The sequence below is a fragment of the Diplotaxodon limnothrissa genome, linkage group LG23 (assembly GCF_057381915.1).
Source record: "Diplotaxodon limnothrissa isolate DT_005_m linkage group LG23, D_limnothrissa_male_GT1.1, whole genome shotgun sequence".
Taxonomy (NCBI): Eukaryota; Metazoa; Chordata; class Actinopteri; order Cichliformes; family Cichlidae; genus Diplotaxodon; species Diplotaxodon limnothrissa.
In genome coordinates, this window is record NC_140617.1 from 20,069,973 (window position 1) to 20,096,206 (window position 26,234).

The window sequence follows — 26,234 nt, forward strand, 5'->3', positions numbered from 1 at the left end:
GGAAATTCAATTAGGCTGCTTTTTTTCTTTCAATATTGCGCTCCCTGACTCTCTCTCTTTTTCTGCCATGCTTTCCCTTTGTCTCTTGCCCTCTCTTTGTTTATAGCATTTCCTCTTTTCCCCCTCTGTCTCTGGCTCTTCTCTCTCACCCCCTGCCTCCTCTCTTTTTTTCATCTCTCTGTTTCCTGGATCTGCCGAGAGAGAGAGAGTGAAAGAGTAGCTCCGGGCGTCGTATGTCATCCAGGAATACTAAAATAAATAAATAAAAGGAAAGAGTGCTCTTATTTTTCTCCATGACAGGAAAATGAAATCACAGGCTTTATGTCTTGCAGTTGAGATCCCCTAAATAGACAAAATTCTTTTTTCCTCTCTTCATTCCCGTTTGTCCTTGAAGTGCGAATTTAACCATGTGGTGCTTAACCATATATTTCAGAGTATGTACTGTACTAAAGGGAGAATCGCCTGCACTGCAGAGCCCACTAACATCCAGCTGACAGTGTGGGATACTTAGTCTTCAGCAAAAGTCATATATGTAATTTCATATCACAAAATGTCATATCATAAAATATAACCATTAAATGCACTGCGGAATCTCATATTGAAAAATGTCATATCATGAAAAGTTGGATCACAAAATTTCATCACAAAATATTGTATCAACTTAATGCTTCACAGTGTGCTGCATCACATTGCAAAATGTCGTATGAAGAAATGGATCGCAAAATATTATAAGATAAAATTTCAAAAACTGTTTCTTGACTCAAATATAAAGATTTGCTATTATTCTTAGCATTTTCTGTATCAATCTGAGAATCAGAAAGGTTGTTGCCTTTTTTGTGCATGAAAGTTTTTCTGACTTTCTGTTAGTCAGAATTAATGATTACTGTAGAAAACAGTTCTTGAGGATTTTACAAAAGAATACAGTTATTCATTATTTTCTCTTACTCTCTGTTACAGGTGGATGCCAGTGCAGCTCACAGGATGAACCCGTTAGCTGCCCTTAGTATTGACCGCAATGCTCTGGTGGGGGAAAACCTTCGCCCCCATGGAGGAATTTTTTATCCTGGCATCCATCCTCTGTCTTCTGAAAAACCCCAGGAGCCTGGTACCTCACTGCCACTTGGCTATGATCTCCTGTATAAACCAGATGTATCCCTGCTTGAAGGCCAGAAATCTGCAAATGGATATGTTGGACTGTATAAAAGCCCAGCACCAGGACTGCAGAAACCTTTACTTGTTCCTGCTGCAGCTGGTGATGGCTTGGGCTTGGACCGCAGAGTAGGATCCAGTGACAAACAGCCAGAGCTGGGTTTGAATGGTACCAGTAGCTTTCTTAGACTACCTTGGATCAGCCCCTATACCGATGCTACAATGTACCCCTTCCTGGACATGGCATACAAGGCCTCATTCCTGTCTCAGCAGCCACCCTTCATCCACCAACAGCTGGCATATCAATCGTTGTGTGCCTCCAGGCTTGGGAACAGCACGCCTGGAGAGGAGAGACTTTTCTACCTGCCTCCTTATTTACCGGCCCATATCTCTTCTCCACTAGGCCCTCCAATAAGGATTTCTACAGCCACCCCAGCTTCTACAGTACTTTCACCATTACCCCACAGCCAGGACAAGACATTGCAGGGCATTGGTTCTCAGGTACATCAAGAACCCTCTGCCTTCAGCACCAGTCCTCAGAATCATCAGGATACCCAAGCTCACGCTGTTCACCATACAGAGCGACAACATGAGAGTAGCAGCAGCAGTGGTGGAAAGTCCACTCAGACCACTTCTACCAAAAATACTCTCAGCAAAACTACTGGTGGAAACAGTAGCACCCATGTTTCCAGCTCAGCTGGTACTGATGCCTTAGAGTCATCCCCAGTTACCCTTCCTTCTTCCTCACTTCCAACACCCCACCATCTCAGCAACAGTTCTGCAGAACTCCAAAAGTCCCTTAGCAGAAGCACTTCCTTATCCTCAACCTCAATTTCAGTGTGTCACCCTTTTTACATGAGCTCTGAGCGCTCCTCCCCTATACACTCAGGCAGCAGTAAAACCAAAGATGTCACCTCTGACTGCAGTAATAAAGAAAAGTGTATATCACCTGCAAAGACATCACTTGACAGAGTAGGACCTCATAAGGCTGCCAAAAACCCCAGAGAAAAACCTTTGGATTTGTCTGCTAAAGAGATGGAAGGTTTTCCAAGTGGATTCCCAACCAGATTAGAGACTCTGTCCAAGTTGGGGTATGTGCCACCATCTCATTACAAGCTGTTAACTAGTCAAGACCAACAGATCAAAGAGAGTTTAACCCGACCTGTTAGCACATCAGCTAAGACTTCAGATCATCCCGAAATGATCAGCACTGCAGGCCCCAGCTGGGCTACTCCAGGTCCTTCCTCTGCTGTCATCTCTGACCACAGCAGAGGCTCTCAGTCTATGAAAAACCGAAGTGTGGACAATACTGTTCACCAACAGCACCCTTCTGGCTCACCTGGCTCTAAGAGAGTTGAGTTAGCCAGTATTTCCAGTACTGTCTCAGGAGGGCAACCTTCTGCAGCATCTCCTTCTTTAAATGCCAAAGTTGGGTGGCCACAAGTCCCACCTACTGACTCTGACAAAGTCCCTCCAAACAGCAAAGGGGAAACTCACTCTGGAAAACAAATCTTAACTTCTGCTAAGCCAGAGGTTAAAGAGAGCCAGACTAAGCATCAGCAGCCATTTCGTTTAGAAAATGGAAATGGCTCCAGCCAGATGTATAGTGATTCCTATCTTCCTCCTGGCTTAGGTTATACTAATCGCTATGTCCCGTACTCAGTTGCAGAAAATATATCCATGCAGCGACTGTCAATAGCAAGTAAAGGACATGTGTACCCGCATCCACTATTACTCGGTAGCAGCAGCTTTTACTCATCTAACATTCCACCAAGACACGGCCTCCCATATGGAGTTCATTCATATCCAAATTCCCAAGAGATTACCTCAACTCCAGTTTCAAAATATTCAAGTCTTACAAGCAAAGAACAGCTTGAGATCAGGTCCAAGAGCCAGGATAAACTCTGGACTTTAGAAAAGCCAGATGTTGACAGCTCTCGCACACGTGATAATGAGAAAGACAAGTCCAAGGCCTCAGGTAAAGGCCTGTCTGCCGTAAGAGATGATATAGTTTGCATTGACCTGGTGCATGATGAGGCAGAAGATGATTTTTCCACCAGTAATTGTGGCTCCACATCTACCAGAACCGAAGATTTCTCCAAACATGTACAAATCAGAGAAACAGAGCCAGGGCCTCCAAAAGGCATCCTTTCAACTCAAGGTACAGAGCAGAGACTAGGTTCACTATCCCACACTTCTCATCACACCTCTTCCTCACCTCCTCCTACTGGTCAGGATAGCACAGTGGAAATCCCAGAGGAGGAGGAGGAAGAAGCAATTAGTCCATTCCCAGATATCCCAGAGGAGGAGACAATGCGATGTGCCCGAACGTCTCCACAGCAGTTTTCTAGAAAATGTAAAACTGGAGCCTCTGCTGGTTCTGGGAATCAAACGTTGAATGCTACTGGTGGTGGGAAAAGTGTTACAAGTGAGGTTAGATCAGAAGTTTCAAGCAGTAAAAATATTCAACCTCAGCAAAGCCCTTCCAGAAACGTAAGCTCTTTGGTTCCTGGAAGCAGAGAAAATAGTTCTAGTGATTGTACTAGTTCCAACAACAGCATGGGAGTAGTCTGTACAATGAGCCCAAAGAGCTCAGCTCACCATGGCAGCACTCAATCAGAAAGTCCCGTTTACAGCAGTATGGGACAGAGTAGTAGAGACTTCAGTCCTCAGGTTCCAGCATCCAGAAGTTTTAATTCCAGGCCATCACCTGGAGGAGCCCAACTATATGCCAACAGCAACCCAAGAGGCCCCTCATCATGTAACGGAAATGCAAACAGTCCAAATTTTAGAAATTTTGTTGGGCCATGCTGCAGAAATCTGACTGTGAGGGCACCAACTTTTGAACCGAAACTTTTCAGCAGCCCAACTCGTGAAAATGTTAACTCTATGCCTACAAGCTACAGGAGCAACAGCCCTCATGGTGAGAACTGCAATGCAGTACAATCAAATGCTAATGCCAGAGCTCCTGCATTTGGAAAGTTTAGTAGTCAGAGTTATGGAAGATCCCTCTCTAAGAGCCAGCCTTCTGGAAATTACCAAACAGCCGGTGCAAGCAGCACCCTCAGGGTTCCCACATATGGAAATAGTTTTATCCAGGGCCCAACCTGTCAACACCTTTCACCAACCAGTGATGGTCTGAACACGATGCCAGTGGATCCGATGCTGGAGCTGTTAGTTAACAAAGACCTTTCCTCTACTATTAGCTGTGGAAATGAGAAGGAATTCAACATGCAAGACTGCGTGGATCCCCTGGCAGATGAAGAGGATGGTCACAGCAAATCCCGTGTCTCTGGCCTCACCAAACGCATTGCCAATTCATCTGGCTACGTGGGAGACCGATTCAAATGTGTGACCACAGAGCTTTACGCTGACTCGAGCAAGCTGAGCAGAGAACAGAGAGCACTTCAGGTAAGGCATCATGTCCTCATCCCTTCGTTATTCAATGATGGTATGGTGAGACAGAGAGAGCAAATCAGATTTTCTCTGGTGGTCTGGTGTGCTATGATTACACCACTGCTGCCTCTTTGGGTTTGTTTTCTGATATTGATTTTTCAGCTTACTGTTCATTAAGGTAATTTAAGTCACACTCACTGAAAGGAAACAGACTCCCCATTCACTGTGGTCCAATTCCACAGTGTGAAGCTTCTTGTAAACATGGAAAAAGTATTTTAAACCAGGGTTACTTTTTTAAAAATGACATTATCTAATAAAGTCCTGGAGCAGGGAAATGCACAGGAGACTGAGAATATTTACCAAATAATAAATTGTGCCTGAAAGAAGGTCATTTCAATAATTTCTTGTGCAGTTATAACATTATGATAGCCTAAAAAATTGAGACTTCCTTAGCTGGATGATTGAGCATGCATCAAAAAGCTTTATCATAGGTTTTTATGAACATTCATATGTGGCTAAGTTCCTTTGCCATTTTGGCTAAAATATGGTTGGAATGCAGCTTTTAACTCAACTGTTGTGGTGTTTCTCGGTTTTATTAAGAAATTAAACATGAACATATGTGTCAGTTTTGCCTGCTGATGCGCAGCCAAGGAGATATTTGTAGGAGGAAGCAGGAATTGGTTTTCTCTGAGGATGCGGTCCCTCACTAGCTTCCCACCTACAAATTATCTTTGGAAGTTGCAGGAGGAGTAAAAAGAGAATGCTGTGATTGTTATGGCTTCTATGTAGGAGGAGTGAATCTCAGCATATGCTGCAGAGCGCTGGTCTTTAAATTACGGTTTTGATTTATCAACTGATTGTTCAATAAGAAAAAAACAAAAACAAAACAACCACAGCATAGCGTCAGCAGTTTTAAATTATTGTGGAAGTGGTGGACAGTTAAGGACATGAACATTCGGATAGAATCACCGTTTGCAGATGTCTGAACAACTAAAACCCTCCGACTGATTCTAAAGTTCATTTTCATTGTTGGTTGTTTCTTTTGCTTTCATGCACAGTCAAGTCACTTAAACCTTGTTTATACAGGACCCAATGTACAAAAACTGAATGTAAATATGGGCTTATATGAGGTGGCTAATGAGTGAAAAATATTTTGAATTTGAATTAATTCAGTGATGTGGCAGTAAAAGAGGAGGTAAGTAAAACAGAAACAGTAAAATGTTGCTTTAAAAAGCAATTATAAGCCACAACCTTAAAGTTAGCCCCAGCTGGTGGATTTTTGGTCTGCATTTAAAGAAATCAGCACTTTCAGCTGCGCTCACAGGGCCAGAGTCTACTGTTAATGCTTCTATTTTTTTTATTGTTAACCCTGATCATAGAGTGTTCAGATCTAATCCAACCATACAAAGAAAAACAACCTAGAATGTCAACAACAGACTTAGCAGACATAATATGGGATTTTAACCGTAAATCGGGAGAGGAGGTTTGTTTGAATCTGCAGTGAAGAGTGGTCGGATATGAGGAGGTATTTAGGAGGAGAGTGGCTGCCTTCTCCTCCTCTCTTTTGCTTTTCTGCCTGCTGATATTTGGGGTCGAGCTGAGGTCGAGTTAGGATAACTCAGCGGCTCTGTGGCTCCAGGCGACTGTTAACCTGATGGTTTTTCCCCAAACTGTGAAGGAAACAGTGGAAGGAAGGAAGGAAGGAAGAAGTCTCTTTTGCGTTTTTTCTTCCTTTCTGTCTCTATTTTTATATGTTTATCTTGGCTTTTTCTATTTTTTCTCTTCATCTTTCTCTCTGAACATCATTTTTGCTTTCTTTGTTCCTCCTTCACCTCCTCCTCTTCATCCTCCTCTCAGTAGATGGAAGAGGATGAATTCATTGTTTTGTTTTGGGTTTTTTTCCTAAGAAGTCCTCATCTTCATCCTGCAGTCCCAGATTAGCTTTCACTTCTTTAAAGTTTTTGTTTTTGTTTTGTTTTTTATTTACTGATGGAAGCTGCTAAATGAATAATGAAGTACATTTCCAGACAGGCAGCTTTAGAAAGCCTATACTTTACATTACAGCTGATGTAACGCTATTGAATTATTTGGGACGCAAAATAAAATATTAGCTGTCTAAAATAACGTGATTAATATTTCTATAATTAATATATTAGTTTTCAGATATATATCCACATTCAGGCAAATAGATAGTGAGACGAAAGGTTGAGCCCAAAAAGCACCACACTTCTGTTAAGTCTATTCGTTGTTGTTTTAGATCTCTTTCTAGACATTTGTATCTTTTGTGGTTGTTTTGTATCTTTTTATGGACATTTTCCGTCTTCTATCTTTTTCATCTTTCTGGATCTCTTGAATGTCTTTTTTGTTACAGTCATTTTTCCATCTTTTCTTTGTGGCTACTTTCTAACTCTTTCTATTATGGTCGTTATACCGTCTTATGGTCATTTTCTTTTTGTGGTCCTTTTTATCTATTTCTGTTCATTTTCTGTATCTTTGTAGTACTTTTTCATCTTTGTTGTCATTTTATATGTCCTTATGGTAATTCTGCCTTTCTTTTGCATAAATTTTTTGTGGTCAATTTGCCTAAATTTGTCATCATTTGATGTCTCTTTGTTTTATGGTCATTTTTTGCCTTTTTGTGGTCCTTTTTTATCTCTGTGTTTTAACTCTCTTCATCTTTGTTGTCATTTTATATCTATTTACAGTCATTTTGCCTTTCAATTTCTTGTTTTTTTATCTCTTTGTGATCATTTTGCATCGCTTTCTGATCATTTTCTGTTTATTTCATTTTGTGCCATTTTCTGGTCTTTTTTTATTTCTTTATGGTCATTTTTAACTTATTTTTATTCATTTTGTGTCTCTTTTTGTTCCATTCTTCATCAATTACAGTGTTGAGTTTAGCATTAAACCAACAGCTCCACAAGGATAAACAACAACTTCAGGGTCTTGTGTTTTCAGTAAAATTCTATTAACTATTTTTTTTTTTTTAACTTTTTTTTTCAGGTGACACTTGAAGCCCAGGCACCAGATAAACTAATTACGCAATATTACATTTAGCCATTACTGTTGCACATGCAGGTTTATTGTTGCACTGATTCTTCATGTTGGGCTCCATGTTTTCATGTGTTTCCTGTCCATCTGTTTATTCCCTGTACAAAGCTGTTTGCTCAGTCAATCGTGGCTCCTGAAGGAGGGTGCCGGCTCAAATTAACTCACATTTTTGCTCCTATGCCCCTGGGTGCTCTCAGCTCTGGGCAGCAGCGTTGGATGGATTTGTAGATCGTTTCACGGGCCATTAATTTTTAAAATGGGTTTGCGGTCAGGGCAGAGTGAGGTGAGTGACTAATACCAGGATGTCAGGCAGCGGATCAGGGGAGCAGGCACCAATGGTTAGTAAGGGCATAACAAGCCTGTAAAACCAAAGATGAAGCTTTCAGAAATGAGTGTGGTGCATCTTGGGATGTAAGCTGTAAACATGCATCTTCTTCTTTAGGATCATAACAAAATGTCTTTCAGACATGATTGGAGGTTTCTTGATTTGTCTCTGGTATCTTAGTTCAGGTAACAGAGCAGAACAGGAGTGGCAAATATTTAAATTCTGAAAGAAAATATCACGTGCTGGTGGCTACAGAATATCCTAAACAAGAGCATCTGAAAAGACATCAGTAACAGTGAATGGGGAGAGGCGGGTGATGGTAAAATACTTAAGGAGTATAAAGCGATTTTTGAGATGAGCACTGCAAGAACGCTTGCCAATGGTTAGAATTTAAGTAATAAAATAAGCCGAGGTCTTTTTTTATTATTAAAATGGCCATGAAACTCTGTCTTTAAAAGAATCTCAAATGACAAATTGCTGTTAAGCACAGAAAAAAAACAACTATTAATGCCATTAATAACTCTTTAAAGGCAATAAAAACTTTACATTACGGAGGTTTATGTAATAATCAGTAAATAAGAAAATCTGATCATGTAAAGAAAATAACATTTGGAGTTAAGTACTCACGCAGCAGGCTCAGCAGATGCTGAAGCACATAGAGTGCAGAGCTTGCCAACTTTCTGAAGAGTCAGTCGCTACAGACCTCCAAACTTCATGTGACCTTCAGATTCGCTCAAGAACAGTGGCAGAGACCTTCATGGAATGGGTTTCCAAGTGGATGCAGTGGTGTAAACCACACTCCCACTGGACTCTAGAGCAGTGGAAAAGTGTTCTCTGGCGTGACAAATCAAATGGTCTAGAAATCTAATGGATGAGTCTGGGTTTGGTGGTTGCTAAGAGAACAGTACTTGTGTGACTGCATTGAAATAGAAAAAGACAAAAACTGAGTCAAGCTGCATCGAATCAAGCCAAGTAGGTATTTTTGCCAGGATTTCAGTGTTTTTTCAAAATCCTTATTCTGTATTTTGCGGTGACTCAAATAAAATTCTGTCACACAATACGCAGGGATAAAAATTTTGTTGACCATTAAGTTACGTACAGGTGACGTTAAACAAGCCCAAGTGGAGACAGACATATACATAAATACCAACACTGAACTATGATTTTATTAAACAGAACTGTTAATCCATAGTTCAAATGAATGAATGAACTGATTTTAAAAACCCTAAATTCAAAATCATTGCGCTGAGTTTGAAAGCGTTAGAGGTGAAAGAGGTTAGATAAAGTTAAAAAAAAAAAAATGAAAAGAGATGAACATGCTGAAAGGAGTTGAGGTGTAAATGCTAAAAGTTTCAAGCAAACTGTGATCCCAGTTGAACTGAAAAAAACAATCTGACAGATTGTGAGGAGAAGAACTGAGGGACTTTGTTGTGTTTGAAGCTTCCTGAAAGGAATCAAAGTATGAGTGTACTTTAATTGGTCATAAATGATTGGTCACTAACAGCATATGCAGTTATTTTACAGAAATGCATTAAATTTGCTGCCTTTGGTTGATCGTTTGAAGGAAAGAAAGATTCTCCAAAATATGATGCTGTTTTCTGGACTTCATCCCAGCAGCACCTGTTCACTGTTTGTTTGGAGCAGCTTCACATATTTCTCTGCGTTTGTCTGTTGCAATGCCAGCAGGGAGTATTTTTTATCTTTCAAAGCAGCAGAGTCGGGGGGTCACAGAGCGACTTCTGAGTGTTTAGGATTTGTGGTGTGTTTGTGTTCTGAGGCAGTGAAATCATGAAGCTTCTCGAGGCTCCAGCTGCCACAGAGAAACAGAGGTGAGTACCTCTGGCTGACAGCTGCCGCCGCCTGTGAGGATCACTGAAAGTCCGGAGTTAGAGGTCAAGAAGGGAAGGTGATGGCGACCAAATGCTGATTCTTTTTTAGGGACCAATCCTACAAATATTGACTGAAAGAGGTCAAATACCAAATGTGAACAGGATCCAGTTCAAAAGCAGAAGCTCTTCTTCCTGAGAGCTGGAAGGTGACCCAAAATCTAAAAAGATTAAGATTTGTCAAATAAACAAACCTCTAACCTCTAGCGGGCTCATTATGTTACCTGAAAATTACTTGCGTATATTTCTATGCCAAGATGGACTCTGAATGACAGTACAGAATAATCCGCATGTATTATATACTAGCCCTTTATATATCTCCTCAGTTCACACTCCGTATTAGGGTCCTGTGTCTTAAAGCCCTCATTAAAAGTTCACTTTCTTCTGATTGGCTAGCTCATGGAAGTCTGCCTGGGAGCAGCACCGAGTGCTTGTTAGCTGGTCAATATTGAAAGTACCACAGCTTTGGGTTCATAGGGATCACTTTCATCCTTAGTTACCTCATTTGAAACTCCTGAAATGTTTACATTTAATAATATGTATTACTGAAAACAAGGAAAACAGATCAAACCTGTGCTGTACTGGTTGTTTGGTTTCGTATATTCACATGGAAACAAAACAGTAACGCTGCATGACTCCAGTTTTGATGGGCCTAAACCCCCGTCCACACAGGGTTTCAATCTGGTTGCCTAGGTAACCCTCTAGTATTTACTACCCAGTCATATATTGGCGGTATCCTTAGCACTTATTGGTAGTCGCTTTAATTGTGTAACTTAATGAACAGTTTAACTCTAGACCAATCCAACGCCAGCAAATGTGTCCTCCATTATCACGAAAAGTCAGTAAATGTCATGGACTTTCTTACATCTCTGGTTGCCATGTTGCTTCACCGTGTGTGGATGATGCTTTACATTAAAAGCCCAGGGTTCTAAAAACTCAGGTATCAACTCAGTATGTACTGCATAAACTCCATGTAAAAGATTCTTTATGACTCTAATTTTTAAAGCATCAACCCTACTATATGTTTACTTTGTTGTCCTGTTGGTTTTCTGAAGCCAGAAATGACCATCTTTGGACGAGAAGGTCAAGTTGTAATTTTTCTCCTCATATCAGGTGGTTTGTTTTGCAAGCTGCATCTACAGTCCGTATGGAAGCATCACACAAACACACAAACACAGATACCTTCAAATTAGTGTGAAGTAAAATCAAAAACTGGAGCTCAGTGTTCTTCTCTGTTAGTACAGTTAACCACACAGCGGCCCATCATTGGTTAGATAGTCCAGAGGTCCAATTCAAGGACTCCAGATAGCTGAGCAGCCAGAGCCACCTGTGTCGCCACCCACCTATCAGTCAAAGAGGCCACGTCCCTAAGAATGCAAACTTTGAGTACAGTCTTTGGAAAGGAGAACATTAGCTACAGAGACCAACACAGTCGTTGTATCAAGCTGTAAACAAGTTTATTTCATAAATGTGGACATTTAACATTTTTATCTCCAGACTTTGCTGCTTGATCAATCTCAATTTTTTTAACTAGTCCTCTATCCTTCATTTTTTATTGAGCTCACTTGTTTTTTGTTTTTTTGTGTGTTTGTTTGTTTCATTGAATAAGCTGCTGTCTGTTGGCTAAATCAATCAGAATAAGTGGACTAATTAATGTACTGATCCATCCAGCTTTAGGAGTGCTGGTTGGTTTCTGGGGAAATAATAAATTTAAGATGTGTAATGAAGGTCAAGAGGGTCCAAACGCCTCCAGGCTAAAGCAACATGTTGACACTTAGTCGTGTTTCAGGCTCGACCGACGCAAACTCTCATATGTGCTTTTCTGTTTTTCTCAGCGTGCCATGCTTCGCTTCTCCGAGCTGGAGCTGAAAGAGAAAGATGGAGACAGAGGACGAGGAGGAGGAGAAGGAGATGAAGAAGAAGTGGAGAAGGAGCTGGCAGAAGGCCAGCAGGGAGAAGAAGAAGAAAAAGAGGAGGAGGAGGGGGAGAAGAAGACAGATGAGGCGGGTTGGGAACGCTGCCAGCAGAGTGAAGGGAGGCGAGGAGGGGGAGGAGGAAGAACTCCCACTGCAGCCGCTGCTGAGGCTCCAAGAGGTAAGAGGATTTCCTGAGAGTTCTGCAGGATGACGCACACACATGCACACGCACACAGACACATGCACACATCACAGACCCACAAAGACATAAAAACACACGCCTTTCTTTTTTCCAGTTGATCTCACTCGCTTGAAGTCGCTCAATTTCTTTGTCTCTTTCTCTCCTTTTTGTGCTCTCTCTCCATCTGTGTGTGTGTGTCTGTTTGTGTGTGTGTGTATCTCACATACACGCACACATTTGAACTCTGGGTGCACTTCTCTCCTTTTAAACTGAGCGAACCGCTGCCCTCATTTTCTCTAGAAAGCCAAGCGTGCCCGTTCAGTCGCACACGCAAACCATCAGCGGTTTCTCTTCCACATTTTTAAAAGTAAAAGTTTTAAGCGCAGAGTCCCGATTTGTTTTGTTTCACGCTCGGTTCACGCTGCTAAAAACAAAAAAAGTCCCAAAACGCTATTTCAGGATCATTCAGTAGGTGTTTTTTAGGTGGTCGGTTTTGGCTTGTTTCAATGAGTTTTTCAAACTAACCAAACAAGTCTGACTGTGATGATTCACTTTAAGTCATTTTTAACTTGCATTTCTTGCAGTCACAGCTCCACAGGCTGAAATCTGAGACATTTTAAGGTTCAGTTGTGTTACTCATGGCTGGATTCTTATGTTTAACCTGCTGTCAGTTTTTTGTTTGTTTTTTTGTTTCAGATTGAGTCATTCTTGGGTATATAGCAGTTTATTTTGTTTGCAGTGTAAAATTACAATTTTTAGTTCTGTGTTAAAGCTACACTGTAGATACGTTGTAACCACACGCCCCTCTGAAACCCTACAACATATCCTAAAGTGTGTCTTTGTAACTACACACTGCGCTGGTGCAGGCTCTGACTATTGTGGTTGACCTGACCAGTGCCGTAGATTCCTCCTGAGCATTTTCAACATTTTAGCAGGGGTTTTTTTGTTGTTGTTTTTTACAGTTTATTTATCGGTAAGAGTACACTCATTGTCTCAACATAAAGACTCATATATGTAACGAAAACAAAATGCAAAACCTACAAAAATCTTTAATAATTGGCAACGGTGGGAAGGAAAAACTCCTTTTCAATAGGAAAACACCGCCAGCAGAACCAGCCATCTACCCCAAATGGATAGGGGTGAGGGGAAGAAAAGTATGAATGCTGATAAAAGTGTCAGACAGTTACAAAGGGAACGTGGTAGGCTCTGCAAAGGCTCTGCAAAACTGTGGTTGTGTTATAAGTATGGAGTGTTCTCCTTATCCACCAGCAACGAGTCTGACAGTCTGAACAGGGAACTTATAAGCCATTAAAGTGAGCCAGATACCCCATTCTCCCTAAGCATACTCGGACAGAACATCTGAGGGATGTGATCAAATGTAGGCTCAAGTGTGTCAACCAGGAAAAACCCACATCAGCCAGAGCTTTAAGGACCTCAGGGCAAATATCATCCAGCCCCAGGGGCCTGCCAGAGAGGAGTGCTTTGAAAACTTCAGCAACCAGTAACTTCTGCCCTTACAATCAAGTCCTCTACCTGATCCCCACTTCTTCCATAACCATGTATTTGCTTCAGCTACTGCTAGAGCAACTTTCCACTTGGTATGCTGGTAGTAGTAAGCTTCTTCCAGAGCCCCACAAGATAGATAAGTTTGATAGGACTCATTTTTAACTTGTGGTGTCCCTAATTGGGTTTGGGGATTTCTGCTACAGAAAGCATCTACCATCTTGCTACAGACCCTAGCAACATAGAGGCAGACCTGGCCTGTTTGGACTCGGTGTTGCTGGTCTTTGATGTTCTGGTGGAATTTGAAGATCTTCTGGACCACGACTTCTGCTAGACACGTACAATGTATCCTTCCTACACAACTGGGCACACCAGGCCTCTCCAGCATCCTCCTCCACCGTTGTTACTTGATGCAAAGCATCACCAGGTTGCAATCGGCTGTCAGCTCTTCTCCTGTCTTCATCCGAGGGGCCCAGCCGTGCAAAGCCAATTATTCTATTACAGTATTGACTATTGATGTGCAGCCAAAGGTGTCTTGGTGCCATGTGTATTGAATAACACTCATATGCATGAACACCGTGTTTGTTTTGCACATCTGTAGTTAGCACAGAAGACCACTCATGTTCAGATCAGGCAGGCTGTTTCTCCAAATCTAACCCCTCCAGGTTTCACCGTTATCACCTATTGTGCGCTCTCCAGCACCCAACCCAAGAACTGTGTAAAGGTTCAGGTACTCCTAACTGTTGCTTGACACACAAGTGAAAGAATAGTCAGAGCTTGTTCCCTGATCTGCAAAGGGAATAAAGGTGAACCTGCCCTTTGTAGCTGCTTCTCAGCCTTGGAAATCCCCTCTCCATTCCCTCTCTAGGAGATTGGTTTCAGAACCAGTGCAACATGTTGAGGTGACCCCCACTATATCCAGCCAGTATCTCTCGATCTGTCACACAAGTTCAGGCTCATGCTTCTACAGAGCAAATAAATAAAAGACCGGTGAACATCTATACACTGTTGTGCTTTTACTGCCTTACTGCATTTTCAGTTTTGCTGGCTTTGTCAGAAAGGTGATACAGTTGTGCTTTTATGGCTTTATAGGCAATGTGGGATTACATTTTAGGATTAGGAGAAGCCTCCTTTATAAATATATCTGACTTTGTGACTGTGCAAAAATCATTTCCTTGAATGCAAACATTTTCCATTTGAATTATAGTGTTGCCTTACATATGGCAACTTTTTGGGAGGGGATTTTATGTCAGATTATTGCTGACCTCTGCTGCAAAAAAAGATTTTTAATGAAATCCTAAACTAATGAAAGGATCTCAGAAACATTGAAAGTATTTTTTTGACAAAATTCAAATCAGCAACTTAAAAAGTTTTCGGGAAAATCAAGAGTTGCTCAAATCTGCCGCTGCTGTTCTCAGGGCAGTTTTATTCTCTGTGTGCGTGCTAAGCGGCGGTCTTTAGTGCACGCAGCCAGACAACAACGTTTCCATGACGATTGCTTTGATGGCCCGTTGCCATAGCGCATAATGTGCCTGGAAGCAACGGGAAGCAGGGCAAGTCAGATGATTCAGAGAAGAGAGAGCATGGGAATATATGGAGGGAGAAAGATAGGGAGGCGGGATGATTAAAGACAGGATGAAAGAAGAATAAAAAAGATGACAGAAGAGAGAAAGAAAGGAATGAGGAGAAGAAGAGAAAATGTGAAGATGAAGATGGAAAGAGTGAGCGAGAGACATAAAAGATGAGGGAGAGTATAAGGCGCCTGTCTTTGATCCTCTCAGCGGAAAAACAGAACACAGCTGTGTTTGTATTGCTCACTTTGTGAGGACTCAGCTTCCTTATGGGGACAAAAAACAAGCAAAAGGTAAATCAGGACACTTGAAGATGAAGATGAGGTTAAGGCATCATTTTTCCCTGGTTTTTCAGAAGGTCCTGGATGCCATCTGGGTCAGTGGTGGTGGTGTCCAGGGGAAGATTAAAAATGTTTCAAATAAAATTATAAGAAAGCAGCTGGATAAACCCCTGAAATTAAGCTGCAAGATGAAGGACTCCTCTGCTTGCAGACCATAAATAAAGGAAGTTGGGATAACATATGCTGTTAAATGATGAGGGCACACAGCTGTGTAGGTTTTGGTTCAGTTAAGAGCAACAAGAACACATATACTGTAATATCGCCTAAGTCTAACTTCCAGTTTTTAATGTATGGTCTCAGTTGAGGTTTTTTTAGATCAATTATTTACCAAGTCACATTTCGTAAAAGGCAGGCCATAAACTTTCCAAAGTAAAATGACAAAAAAACACCCCAGAAACAACTGGAAATAATACTAACCGACTGACATCAGTTGTCTCCAGTTGACCAACCTGAATGCATAGCTCTAACTGTCGTTGTCTTTGGTTGTAACTAATAATGCAAGGTCTGTTGGCACTGAATGCAACTATTTTCATTTGGCTTATGGAGCGCCACCAAAAATCTTAGCTGTCTGTCTTTTCTGTGCATTCTTCTTCTTCTTTAAATCACTTATTGAAATCAGTGTCTTCAAACTATTACAAATTATGCCAATGTGTTTTCAGTAGTTAGTGTCTTCCCTCAGTCATTTTAAGATTCAGGCCCTGTACATGAATAGTGGTGTTAAACTAAGATGTACATTTTTTGTTTGTTTTTTTTGTTTTTCATGCAGGTTTACACTCTCCCTGCCCTCACAACCACCTCCCTGTCTTGCCACTTTGTTGCAACTCCGACAACCTTCCCATCCCCAAGGAGAAGAATGATGGCTTTATGGAGAAAGAGAAAAAGAATGAACATGAAAGAGGAACTGGTCAGGAGAAAAAGACAGAGAACACTTGTTTTGGCTCACAGACAGAACAACAACAAAGGTTTTTCCCCCCATCCAGAGGCCTGTTTCAGGGAAACACCTCCATCCTTATGTCCAGCCCAGGCCTCACAGGTTCGAATCTGAATATGGAGATAAGTCGGCGGCGTATCTTCAGCCTTGAGCCTTTCCATCAGAGCAGCATCATAAACAGCCGGCTGAAGAGAGGGAGGGAGGAGGACAGAGAGGAGGAGATGGAGGTGGAGGAGGGGACGGAAAATCTGAGCAAGAAAGCCAAATTCACAAACGGTAAGAATTCAGAAAGTCTTCATGTCTGTGATTTTATCTTTTTCTGTTGGGATGCTGGAGTCTTCTCCTACTGACTCACTGGTCTTGATTACAGAGTCATCTCTGGAAGACGTGAAGAAGCTGAAGGTCTGCATCGAGTTGAATGGCCTTCGGCTCAACAAGCCCCGCCTACCCGGGGAGTTCAACCAATGGCTTCCCACTGGTCAGAGATCAGCAGAGGCCAACAGGAAGTTCAGAACAGATGTCCCATCCATCAGGGCGAGGTCAGACATCAGCGAAGGCTGGTGTGAGCCCACATTTATGAGAAGGGATGGAACGAGAGGTAAACCCTCAAATTTTGCTCTTTAAACTTGACACTTTGCCTCAGATGATTCTACGTGTATTCAGGATCCGACTAAAGAACAATAAAAAAATTTAATGTACTGTGAAACTGGAAACTAAAGAATAAAATGTGTTTAGACACGAGTAGAGACATGTCTATAAGCTGACAGCCCATGTCAAGTTTCATGATGATTTGGACTTGTTTCACTTATTAAACCACACTTCTAACCCACGCTGCATGAGGCACACATTTATGTGTCAGCGGCAGACCTCTAACAACTTTTATTCTGAAGGCAGAGCTGTGGGTTCAGAGCAGAAAGCTCTGCTGCTGTTGCTGCTCGTGCTGATGAAATCTCTCTCTGCGTCTCTCTGCTGTCATCAGTCCTCCACCTCTCCATTTCCTCCTCCACCCCCTCTCGTCTCTCCCTCACAGCTCTTTTTCCTCTCTCTGTGATTGCCGGAGCACACGAGTGGAATTACACCAACGACGTATGTGTATGTGAGCGTGTGTGTAAATCTGTGTGTGTATGAACCCGTGCGGCCTCGTGGCGTGCTAATAGCCGTCTAACATCTCCCAGATGGAGCTGTCACACTTGCAGTAATACATAGGGAATGTGTTAGCAGCCTCCTCCTCCTTGTCTCCTTGCTCTGTTTATTGAAGGCTGCTCGGAGTGGCACTCACAGTCTGTGCTTGTTCTCTTCAGGATGTCAAATTCACTTTAACTCAAACCAAATAAATCCAATTAAATCCAAACCTGCCATTAGTGGTGGTGGTGGTGGTATTGGTGCATCTGACTTACAAAGTCTCTGCTGATTTCATGCACTTGCCTAAGATCTGCAAATTTACTACATGCTAATGATGCTGATAACAAGGTCTGTAAAGCTATTACTTTTTAGGAGAAACAAGTTGGAATTATTGCAGACCAACACGTAATTAATTTAAATAAACCCAAATGCAGCACATTTGAATGCTGTTGGAACTTGATTTGTCAAGATGATACAATCAAAAGCATTGATTTAAATGTGATCCATTTACATCAAAATAGGAATGGACCAAATGGAGCACCCTGTGGTACACCAGATTTATGAAATAATTTAGGTGTTTAATTTGAACAGCCATTGGCTGCTTATGGTTACTTTTCTGCTGTCGTGGAGTTTGCTGGGAGCGCTGAGCAGTTATATTTACCAAAGCATGCACTGCAAGGATTTTGCTCACACTGATTGTTTCTCTGTATGAATGAATCTGTAAATACTGAAGTTATGTCAGTTTTTGTTGTCCAGAAGATTAACTTTACCAATGACTTAAAGCACTTTGAAGATATAGGCAAGGCCTTCTTTGATAAAGACATTGTCTAGATGGGAACATATGTTGCTCTAAACCTGTTTATTGCATTTAGCACTGATGGCCTAATATGCCATCATACCATCAGAGACGCAGGCTTTTGAACTGAGCACTGATAACAAGCCAGATGGTCCCCCTTCTTTTAGTCCAGAGGATGCTGTGTGTTCCATGTTTTAAAAAAAAAAAAAAAAAAACTATTTCAATGTGTCTGATCACAGAACAGTTTTCCATTTTGCCTCAATTTTAAATGAGCTTTTGCCCATTTCTGTATAATGTTCACATAAAGCTTCTTTGCATGATAGAGCTTTAACCTGCAATGGTGGATGGCATGGTAAACTCTTTTTATCTATTTCTGGATGCGTTCCTGAGTCTATAAGGTGGTTTTCATGACAGAATTATCTTTGTTTTTAATGCAGTGCTTCCTGACAGCCCAGAGATCAGAAGCATTCATTACTGATTTTAAGCCTTTTTCCTCACACACAGAGATTCCTCCAAATTCAGTGAATCTTTTGATGATATTGTGTATGTTATATGAGAGATCTTCAACTCTTTTCAATTTTATATTGATAAACTATTAATAATTGCAATTTTTTACAGACTGGTGAAATCTGCCTCTCATGGATGCTCTTTTTATACCCAGTCGTATTAATGATATGTAGTCAGTTAACTTAATAACAATGCCCTCCAATTGTTTCTTTATAGCACCAATGATTTTTCAGGCACTTCCCAACTTTATTGACATGTCTTTCTGTCATTACACTCAAAATAAGGTAATATTGTTTTTATGAAAAACGCCTCATTCTATATAAGACTGAAGCCATATAAGAACTCCTCCTGCATGTATGGGGTAACATGGAATCTGACTGGGCCATGATACTCAATTTAAGAAGCAGCCCGTAGGACAGTCATTGGTGTGAATCTTGGTGGTAACCTAAGAAACCACTAATGGTTGTTGGTGGTAATAGAAGCCATCAGGCTGTAGAAAGAGTACTTTCAAATTTTGTTGGGCCAGGGGACTCCTGAAAAACCACCAATACCTGGGGTCGAGAAAGACTGCTGCCGTGACAAAAACAGAGGCTATACAGAAGGACTTTTTGTTGGCCTTAAAGAGGTTCCAGTAAACCATTCAGAAACTCAGGAAGGGAAAGCAGGGCTTGGTATTTTTGGTCGGGGAGTTGCTGGTGCACATTGTGAATACTGCCATGTGGTGGAAGTGGTACTTTGAAAAGCTCCTTCCTTCCTGCAACAACACTGTTGTTGGTCAAGTTTACCAAAGGAAGCAGAGACTGAAAACTTGCTGAATATCTGGGCAAAAGTTGCAAAAGTTTCCCCCTAAAAGCTCTAGAAATTGTTGGGCAGTCTTCAGACACACCTTTTCAGGGATACATGAACATCTGGAACAGTACCTATGAGGTAGCTGGGAGAGATTGTGGTTCTCATTTGCAAAAGGGTTCCCTCATATGTGATTCAATTGTCATGGTAACACACTGTTCAGCCTGTTGGAGAAAGCTGAGACGGAAGCTTGGACCCTCTTTTCCTTCTCCAAAAAATTCCACCTTGGAACAGTGGGAAAGCTCTGTACTAGGGGTGCAACGATACACAAAATTCACGATTCGGTTCGGTTCGATACTTTGGTGTCACGGTTCGATATTTTTTCGATACAAAAAAAAATGTTCATGCCTTTTTAATTTGTCATTTATTAAAATTATAAATATATATTTTAACACAAAAGTACAGTTTTTAAATTTAACCCTAACCCTTGTGCGTGTTGTTTTTTAGCTCGTCATATTGCAGCCACAGAAATTCTTTTGTCCATGAAACCATAAAGCTGCACTTTCTTTTTGCCTTATAGTCTGATTTGTCATAACTTCTCCGTTTTGTGGTAAGCTTTTCTTTGGCTGTCACTTCTTCACCCTGACCTGTCTTATTTGGCTCAGCAGAACTGAAATGCTTTTACACACGCACTCACATAAGCTCAGCGATTCTCTGCGCGACCAACCTCTCACATGTTTAAGCTTGCTGCGGGAGATTTCACTTGTCATGTTTGCATAGTAAGCTAACGATTAATAAGACTATGTCAGAGGAATTGGTGCACAAATTATCATCACTCACAGATCAGTGCTGTCGCTCTCTATACACAGTTCGCACGATTGCAAAGTGAAAGCAAAAAAACAAGCGCAAATTCAAACACGATTTCAATATGTCACATATTGACAGTGGCTCACCCAATGACATAATTACCCAGCTACATTTCTGAAAGAATGCAAAAGCATTGACATATATTTTTTCTTCCTACAATAGCCCGACAGGCAGGGGAGAGATAGCCCCGGGACGTCGGGCTAGCGATATTGCGAGCCCTGTATCTGATTGAGGAATCACTCATCTTTGGAAAAGAGAGTTTATTACAGAGAAATGTCTCTTTCCAAAATAAAAGCTATACTATCCGCTTCTTCTGGGCTATATTCTCAGCAGCATATTAAACATATCAGGTCTCCATAAGGAGAATCCTGTGCTAACAGCTGTCTAAATGACTCGGCTAAAGTTTGTAGCATGCATGCTTGTTGTTTTTGTCTTTGCACTAGGATGATGTCGGTGTAAATGTGCAGTCATATTCGTTGTGTTCCCACTAGTGCTTTCAGGTTAATCTCGTTGAAATAACCTTAACGCCACAACACGGCAAATCTCCGTTAACGAGCTACCCTATACAGAGGGGCTAGACGGCCAACACGTTAACGAGCTAACTGCGCTAACACACTAGCTCCCACCCATGTAATTGAGCATTGCATGGCACATCCAACATACTGTTTTACTTTAGTCCATGACTCGCTTACCTTCAGGGTCATACGTCACATGAAAACCAAAATAATTCCAAACGCCAGATCTGAATGAGGGTGGGGAGGTCCACTTCTGTCTCGCTAGCTTGCCCTGCGCTCTTCCTTCTGACCATCCTGTCTGTGTTGAGTGCTCAGTGAATCTGCGTTCGACTACTCCGCCTAGGCTGCACTCTCGAGCCTAGGCGGAGTAGTCAAATGCAGATTCACTGAGCGCTCAACACAGACAGCATCGTCAGAAGGAAAGTTGATAAAATAAATTACAAATTTTGTATTGTTCTTTTTTTTTCTCCCCTTTGGTTTTCTTTCTTTCTCTCCCCCTCTTTCTTTCATTCTTTCCCCCTGTCCTATCCCACAGTCATGTCTGTCCCGTTTGCAACTGAAAATAAAATAAATTCATAATTATAATAAAGGTCAATCAAATGGACCAATATGATGATCCACTTAAAACAAATCCTCTTGGCATCTTTCTTGGCCTCAAGACAACAATTCTGATGGCTATAGATCCAAACGGGACACAAAAAAAAAAAAAAAAAAAAAAAAAATTGAAAAAAAAAAAATTGAAAAAAATTGTATTGTTCGATACATATGCGTACCGAACCAAAAGCACTGTATCGAACGGTTCAATATCGATACGAATATCGTTGCACCCCTACTCTGTACCCATGGGATCATGGGAGTTTGACAATCAAGTCTGCATGTGTCTTATAAATTTGGAGAATATTTTTTTCCAGGTTCCCTGAGGTGAAGTAAGAGGTCCTCTTAACTGTATAACTACAGGTTTCATGAGTCACAGTTACCTGTGGTCATACCTCAGTATAAGCAAGCCTTGACATAATATCAAGCATGTCTTGGTGGGTGTTAAACTCCATAGAGGATGTCCCTTGTTGCCATTTCTGTTATTCATGGACAGGATCTCAGGCATAGCTGGGAAGTGGAGAGTGTCCATTTTGGGAACTTCAGGATAGCATCTGATTTTTGCAGATGGTCTGGTTCTGTAGGCCTCAGAACATACTTTTGACACATACTGGGACGTCTGAAGCAGAGTATGAAGCAACTAATATGAGTGTCAACATTTCTAGTCTGAGTCCATAATTCTCTGCAGGAAAAGAGCAGATAAGTTCTTCTATGATGCAGGAGAGTTGCTGCCCCAAGTAAAAGAGTTTATCTTGTTTATAGAGGATGATAATGTGGACCATGAGATTGACCAGTGCTGCATTCACAGCCACAGGGGAGTTGTACCAGACCAGACAACCAGACACCCTACCCTTATCTGGGATCACTCTTTGAGGGTGTTTTCATACCTATAGTTTGATTACTTTGGTCTGAATCAGTTGGTGAGTTTGTAACCTTGTAGCTTTTCCATGTGGTTTGGGTTGTTTTCACACAGAGAAAAATCAGAGTGAACTCAAAGTTAACCAAAATACATGACAATGAAATACGTGAGAATGTTCAGTCTGCTTATTACTGAGATGTCTGGGTTGGGAGCAACAAAAGTAAATACAGGAACACATTGCAGTCTTCTGATGTATCCGAGAACACTGAGAATTCATGTTCATCTCACAGCTAGTTGCTGGTCCATACACAACTTTGTACATCATAGTGCAATTCAGTATTCCAGAATGCAAAGCATACAAGTAAGTTTTTTAGCTCAAACTTACAACATACTAGGGTGCCGGTTTGGCTCAGTCGGATGAACGAGCGACCATGTTCCACATGGTTGAAAGTAGGGCTGCCACAAACTATTATTTTGATAGTCGACTAGTCACCGATTATTTTAGCGATTAGTCGACTAATCAGATCATGCATCCATTGGACGTAAAAGTACAGCTTACTGCACAAGCATGCATCTGCTCTTATATAACTATCATTAGCTTACAGCTTTAAGTGTGTAAGGTATGTGCTAACTAAAAATAAAGACAAGATGATAGTTTATTAAATTTTAATGAAATTTGCAGATTGTTTTGGTGAAGTTTAATAAACTCCTTGCTATCTAAAATATAACAGGACACCGGAGTATATTCTCCAGCATCTCACACTTCTGATAATCATTTGTCTGCTTGACGTTTATTCAGCTGTGTAAAAACTAGAAGTTTAATCTCAGCCAAACCGATTTACTCAGGAACAAATAAAATACTACAAAAAGCCAAACAATAACATATTTAAGTTATCTAAGTGACTTATATATGTTTAACCTGAGTAGTGGTGGGTTTGAAAACGATTTGCCGGGAGTCCATTGTTCTCACGGGCTCTAGTGAGCCTTGCCCCCGGCTAGCTATCGAGCTAGTGGGTAACAGACGTCTCCGAAAACGTCGGAGCGCTTTTGAAAATATGTGGTGTCTTGATAAACTGAGCAGATATTTGAGATTTACACGGCTACATTCTCGTCTGAAAATATGTTAAACGTTTATTTTGTGACCCAGAAAGAATAATAAGAGTAATATTAAAACTAACTAGCAGCCACCATTGTTGGAAACTGAGCTGGGCTGCGCTATTAATTCTGTGATACAGTTTCTTCTTCTTCGGGGTTTAACGGCAGCTGGCATCCTTGTACATGCAGTGCTGCCATCTTCTGTTTCAGTCCATTATTACACTCTTAAATCCTACTACTTATCCCTGCGTCTTTTGTGATCTCATAAAGCTTCAAACGACGCATCGACTATCAAATCAGTCGTTGACGAAATCGTTGACGAAATCGTCGACGTAATCGTGACTCTTCGACTAATCGTGGCAGCCCTAGTTGAAAGCAGCCAGCCCGGGTTCGGGTCTGGCCCGTGGCCCTTTGCTGCATGTCATCCCCTCTCTCTTCCCCTCCGCTTTCCAGTATATATTCACTGTATTTATCCAATAAAGCTAGTCAAAAGGGCCAAAAATATATATTTAAAAAAACTTGCAACATAACTGGTAACAGTTCATTTGTAACTCTCTTGTTCAAAGGGTCTCAGTGCTGCTGTTTTGGACCCAGTGCGATTACTATGTTCACACCTGCACAAACAAACCGCGCCAAGGGGGAAAACAGATTAAATACCGAAGGTGTGAAAACACCATGAGATATATTGGAGAGTTCAGATAATGGGAGGGAAATTGGAGCAGAGTCACTACTTCATTGTGTCAAAAGGAGCGAAAAGATTAAAAGCTCCAACTCTAAAAAGTTCTCATTGTAACCTGAAGCCAAGTGAGGAAGATACAAAGTGATAGAAACGCTCCTGTTGAATTCTATTCGTAAGGCTCTTCTTCTTCACAAGCTCAAGAAAAACGTTTGTTGGTCAATTTCATGACTTTTTAGACCTGGGGATAATGTCACCAGTTGTGACATTATTTATAGGCAACCTCTCCTAGTGAGTGTGGTCGTGGGCATTTGAAGGAAAATTACTATTTACTGTGTACTTTGAACTATATTGAAAGATAGCCATCTCCATTCTGTTCTATAAAGACTATGTTCAATCCTAGTTTTATTCAGTTCACTGATCTTTACAACTGAGATAATGGAACTTGGGGAACACAGTAGAATTTTCTTCTACGATCGATCGATATGCACAGTCGCACCTGAAAGCACCAGGTGTTTGCAAGAGGGGCGTGGCCAGTGATTCCAGATAATGATCATGTCATGCTTGAGAAAACAATGAATGCTGCAGTTTGATGATTAAAATGAGGAGCTGTTTTACTGCGACACATCCAGAGGGATTCGCACAGACACACACACTCAGTATTAGCCCTGTATGTGTGTGGGTCTTTACACGTGTCTCTAATTTTGTGCGTCTGCGCAAACTAGCTTCCAGTAAATGATAAATTCCTGTTTAGTAGCTTCACACATTCACGTGCGCCCTCATTATGTGCTGTATATGTTAATCCTATTCACAGAGAATGAGTACGTAGGTGAATAAAGTGTGCGTGTGTGTGTGTGTGTGTGTGTGTGTGTGTGTGTGTGTGTCTCTGTGTGTGTGTGTGTGTGTCTCTGTGTGTGTGTGAGTTTGTGTGTGTCCAGGCTGATAAATAATTCAGCAGATGGAAGCGGCGTGACTCCCCGTCGGCTCTCAGAAAAAACCTCTGGCTGTGTGTGTGTCTGTGTGCATGCGCGTGCAGTGGCATTTACACATTAGCGGTTGTGTGTGTGTGCGTGAGCGTGTGAGACGGCACAGCATGTGTGTGTTTTTCTGTGTGAGTGTTTCCTCCAGGCGTCTGCAATGGAAAACATTGCAAGCACTCTCTCTCTCCTCCCCTCCCCCACTATTTGCTACCTCGTTCGCCCGTTCACTCGCTCGCTCGCACGCCTGCTTGCTCGCTGCTCCACTCAAGCGAGGAAGCTGTGTGTTTCTTTGTTCCTCTCTCACGCTCTCTCTTGCTCTGTCTCTTATTATCTAACCCGTCCCCGGCTGAAGGACAGACGGCGGCTCATTTTGGGCGATGAATAGAGTCTTTGCACAAACAGGAGAATGATCACAAGCTGCAAGAAAAGTTTAAGTTTGTCGCACAAATTGGCCATTTTTAAGGTCACCCTGAAAATGTATTGACTCCGATTAACAGAATACAATTTTTAAGTGACGTCCACATTTAGGTTGGACATACGTTGATAGCTGGCAACTTGGATAAAAAATACCATTAACACAAAGCCATGGAACTAATTTTTCTATCATATCTGGTGTGATCTGTGTTTTAAACTGTCCTCATTTTCATTCATAACTCTAACTCAGCACTTCTAAGGGATATCATCATCCTTGATGTCCATCCAGCCTAAATCTCCATCAAGTCCCTGAAAAATCTTAGAACACGACATATTGTTCTAAAATAAATTAACTGTGGTGTATCACATCTTTGGAAGTTTCGTTTTTCTAGCCATACTTAGGCCTGTTTACTGCCACACCTGTTGTCAATCAAGAAATAACTTAAATAGGACCTGTTTGACAAAGTGGAGTAGACCAAAAGCTCCTCAAAAGCTAGACATCAAGCATAATCCAAGGAAATTCAGGAACAAATGAGAAAGGTAATTGTGATCTATCAATCTGGAAAATATTATAAAGCCATTTCTAAAACTGTGGGATTCCAGTAAACCACAGTGAGAGCCATTATCCACAAATGGCGAAAGCATGGAACAGTGGTGAACCTTCCCTGGAGTGGCTGGCCAACCAAAATTACCCCAAGAGTGCAGTGAGGACTCATCCAAGAGGTCACAAAGACCCCAGAACAACATCCAAAGAATTGCAGGCCTCAGTTAAA

The 26,234-nt window shown here is 41.4% G+C and overlaps 1 protein-coding gene across 1 annotated transcript in view; it reads left to right on the forward strand.

Annotated features, from left to right (window-relative positions):
- The first annotated feature begins 957 nt into the window (after positions 1–957).
- LOC146607925 (BCL-6 corepressor-like) overlaps positions 958–26,234 on the forward strand; it is a 46,921-nt gene continuing 21,644 nt past the window's right edge. Inside the window, exons 1-4 of the mRNA XM_085348041.1 lie at positions 958–4,560; positions 11,643–11,901; positions 16,086–16,526; positions 16,621–16,848. Coding sequence (XP_085204167.1) covers positions 982–4,560; positions 11,643–11,901; positions 16,086–16,526; positions 16,621–16,848 — 4,507 coding nt within the window. The 5' untranslated portion in view covers positions 958–981. The remainder of the gene's footprint in view (positions 4,561–11,642; positions 11,902–16,085; positions 16,527–16,620; positions 16,849–26,234) is intronic.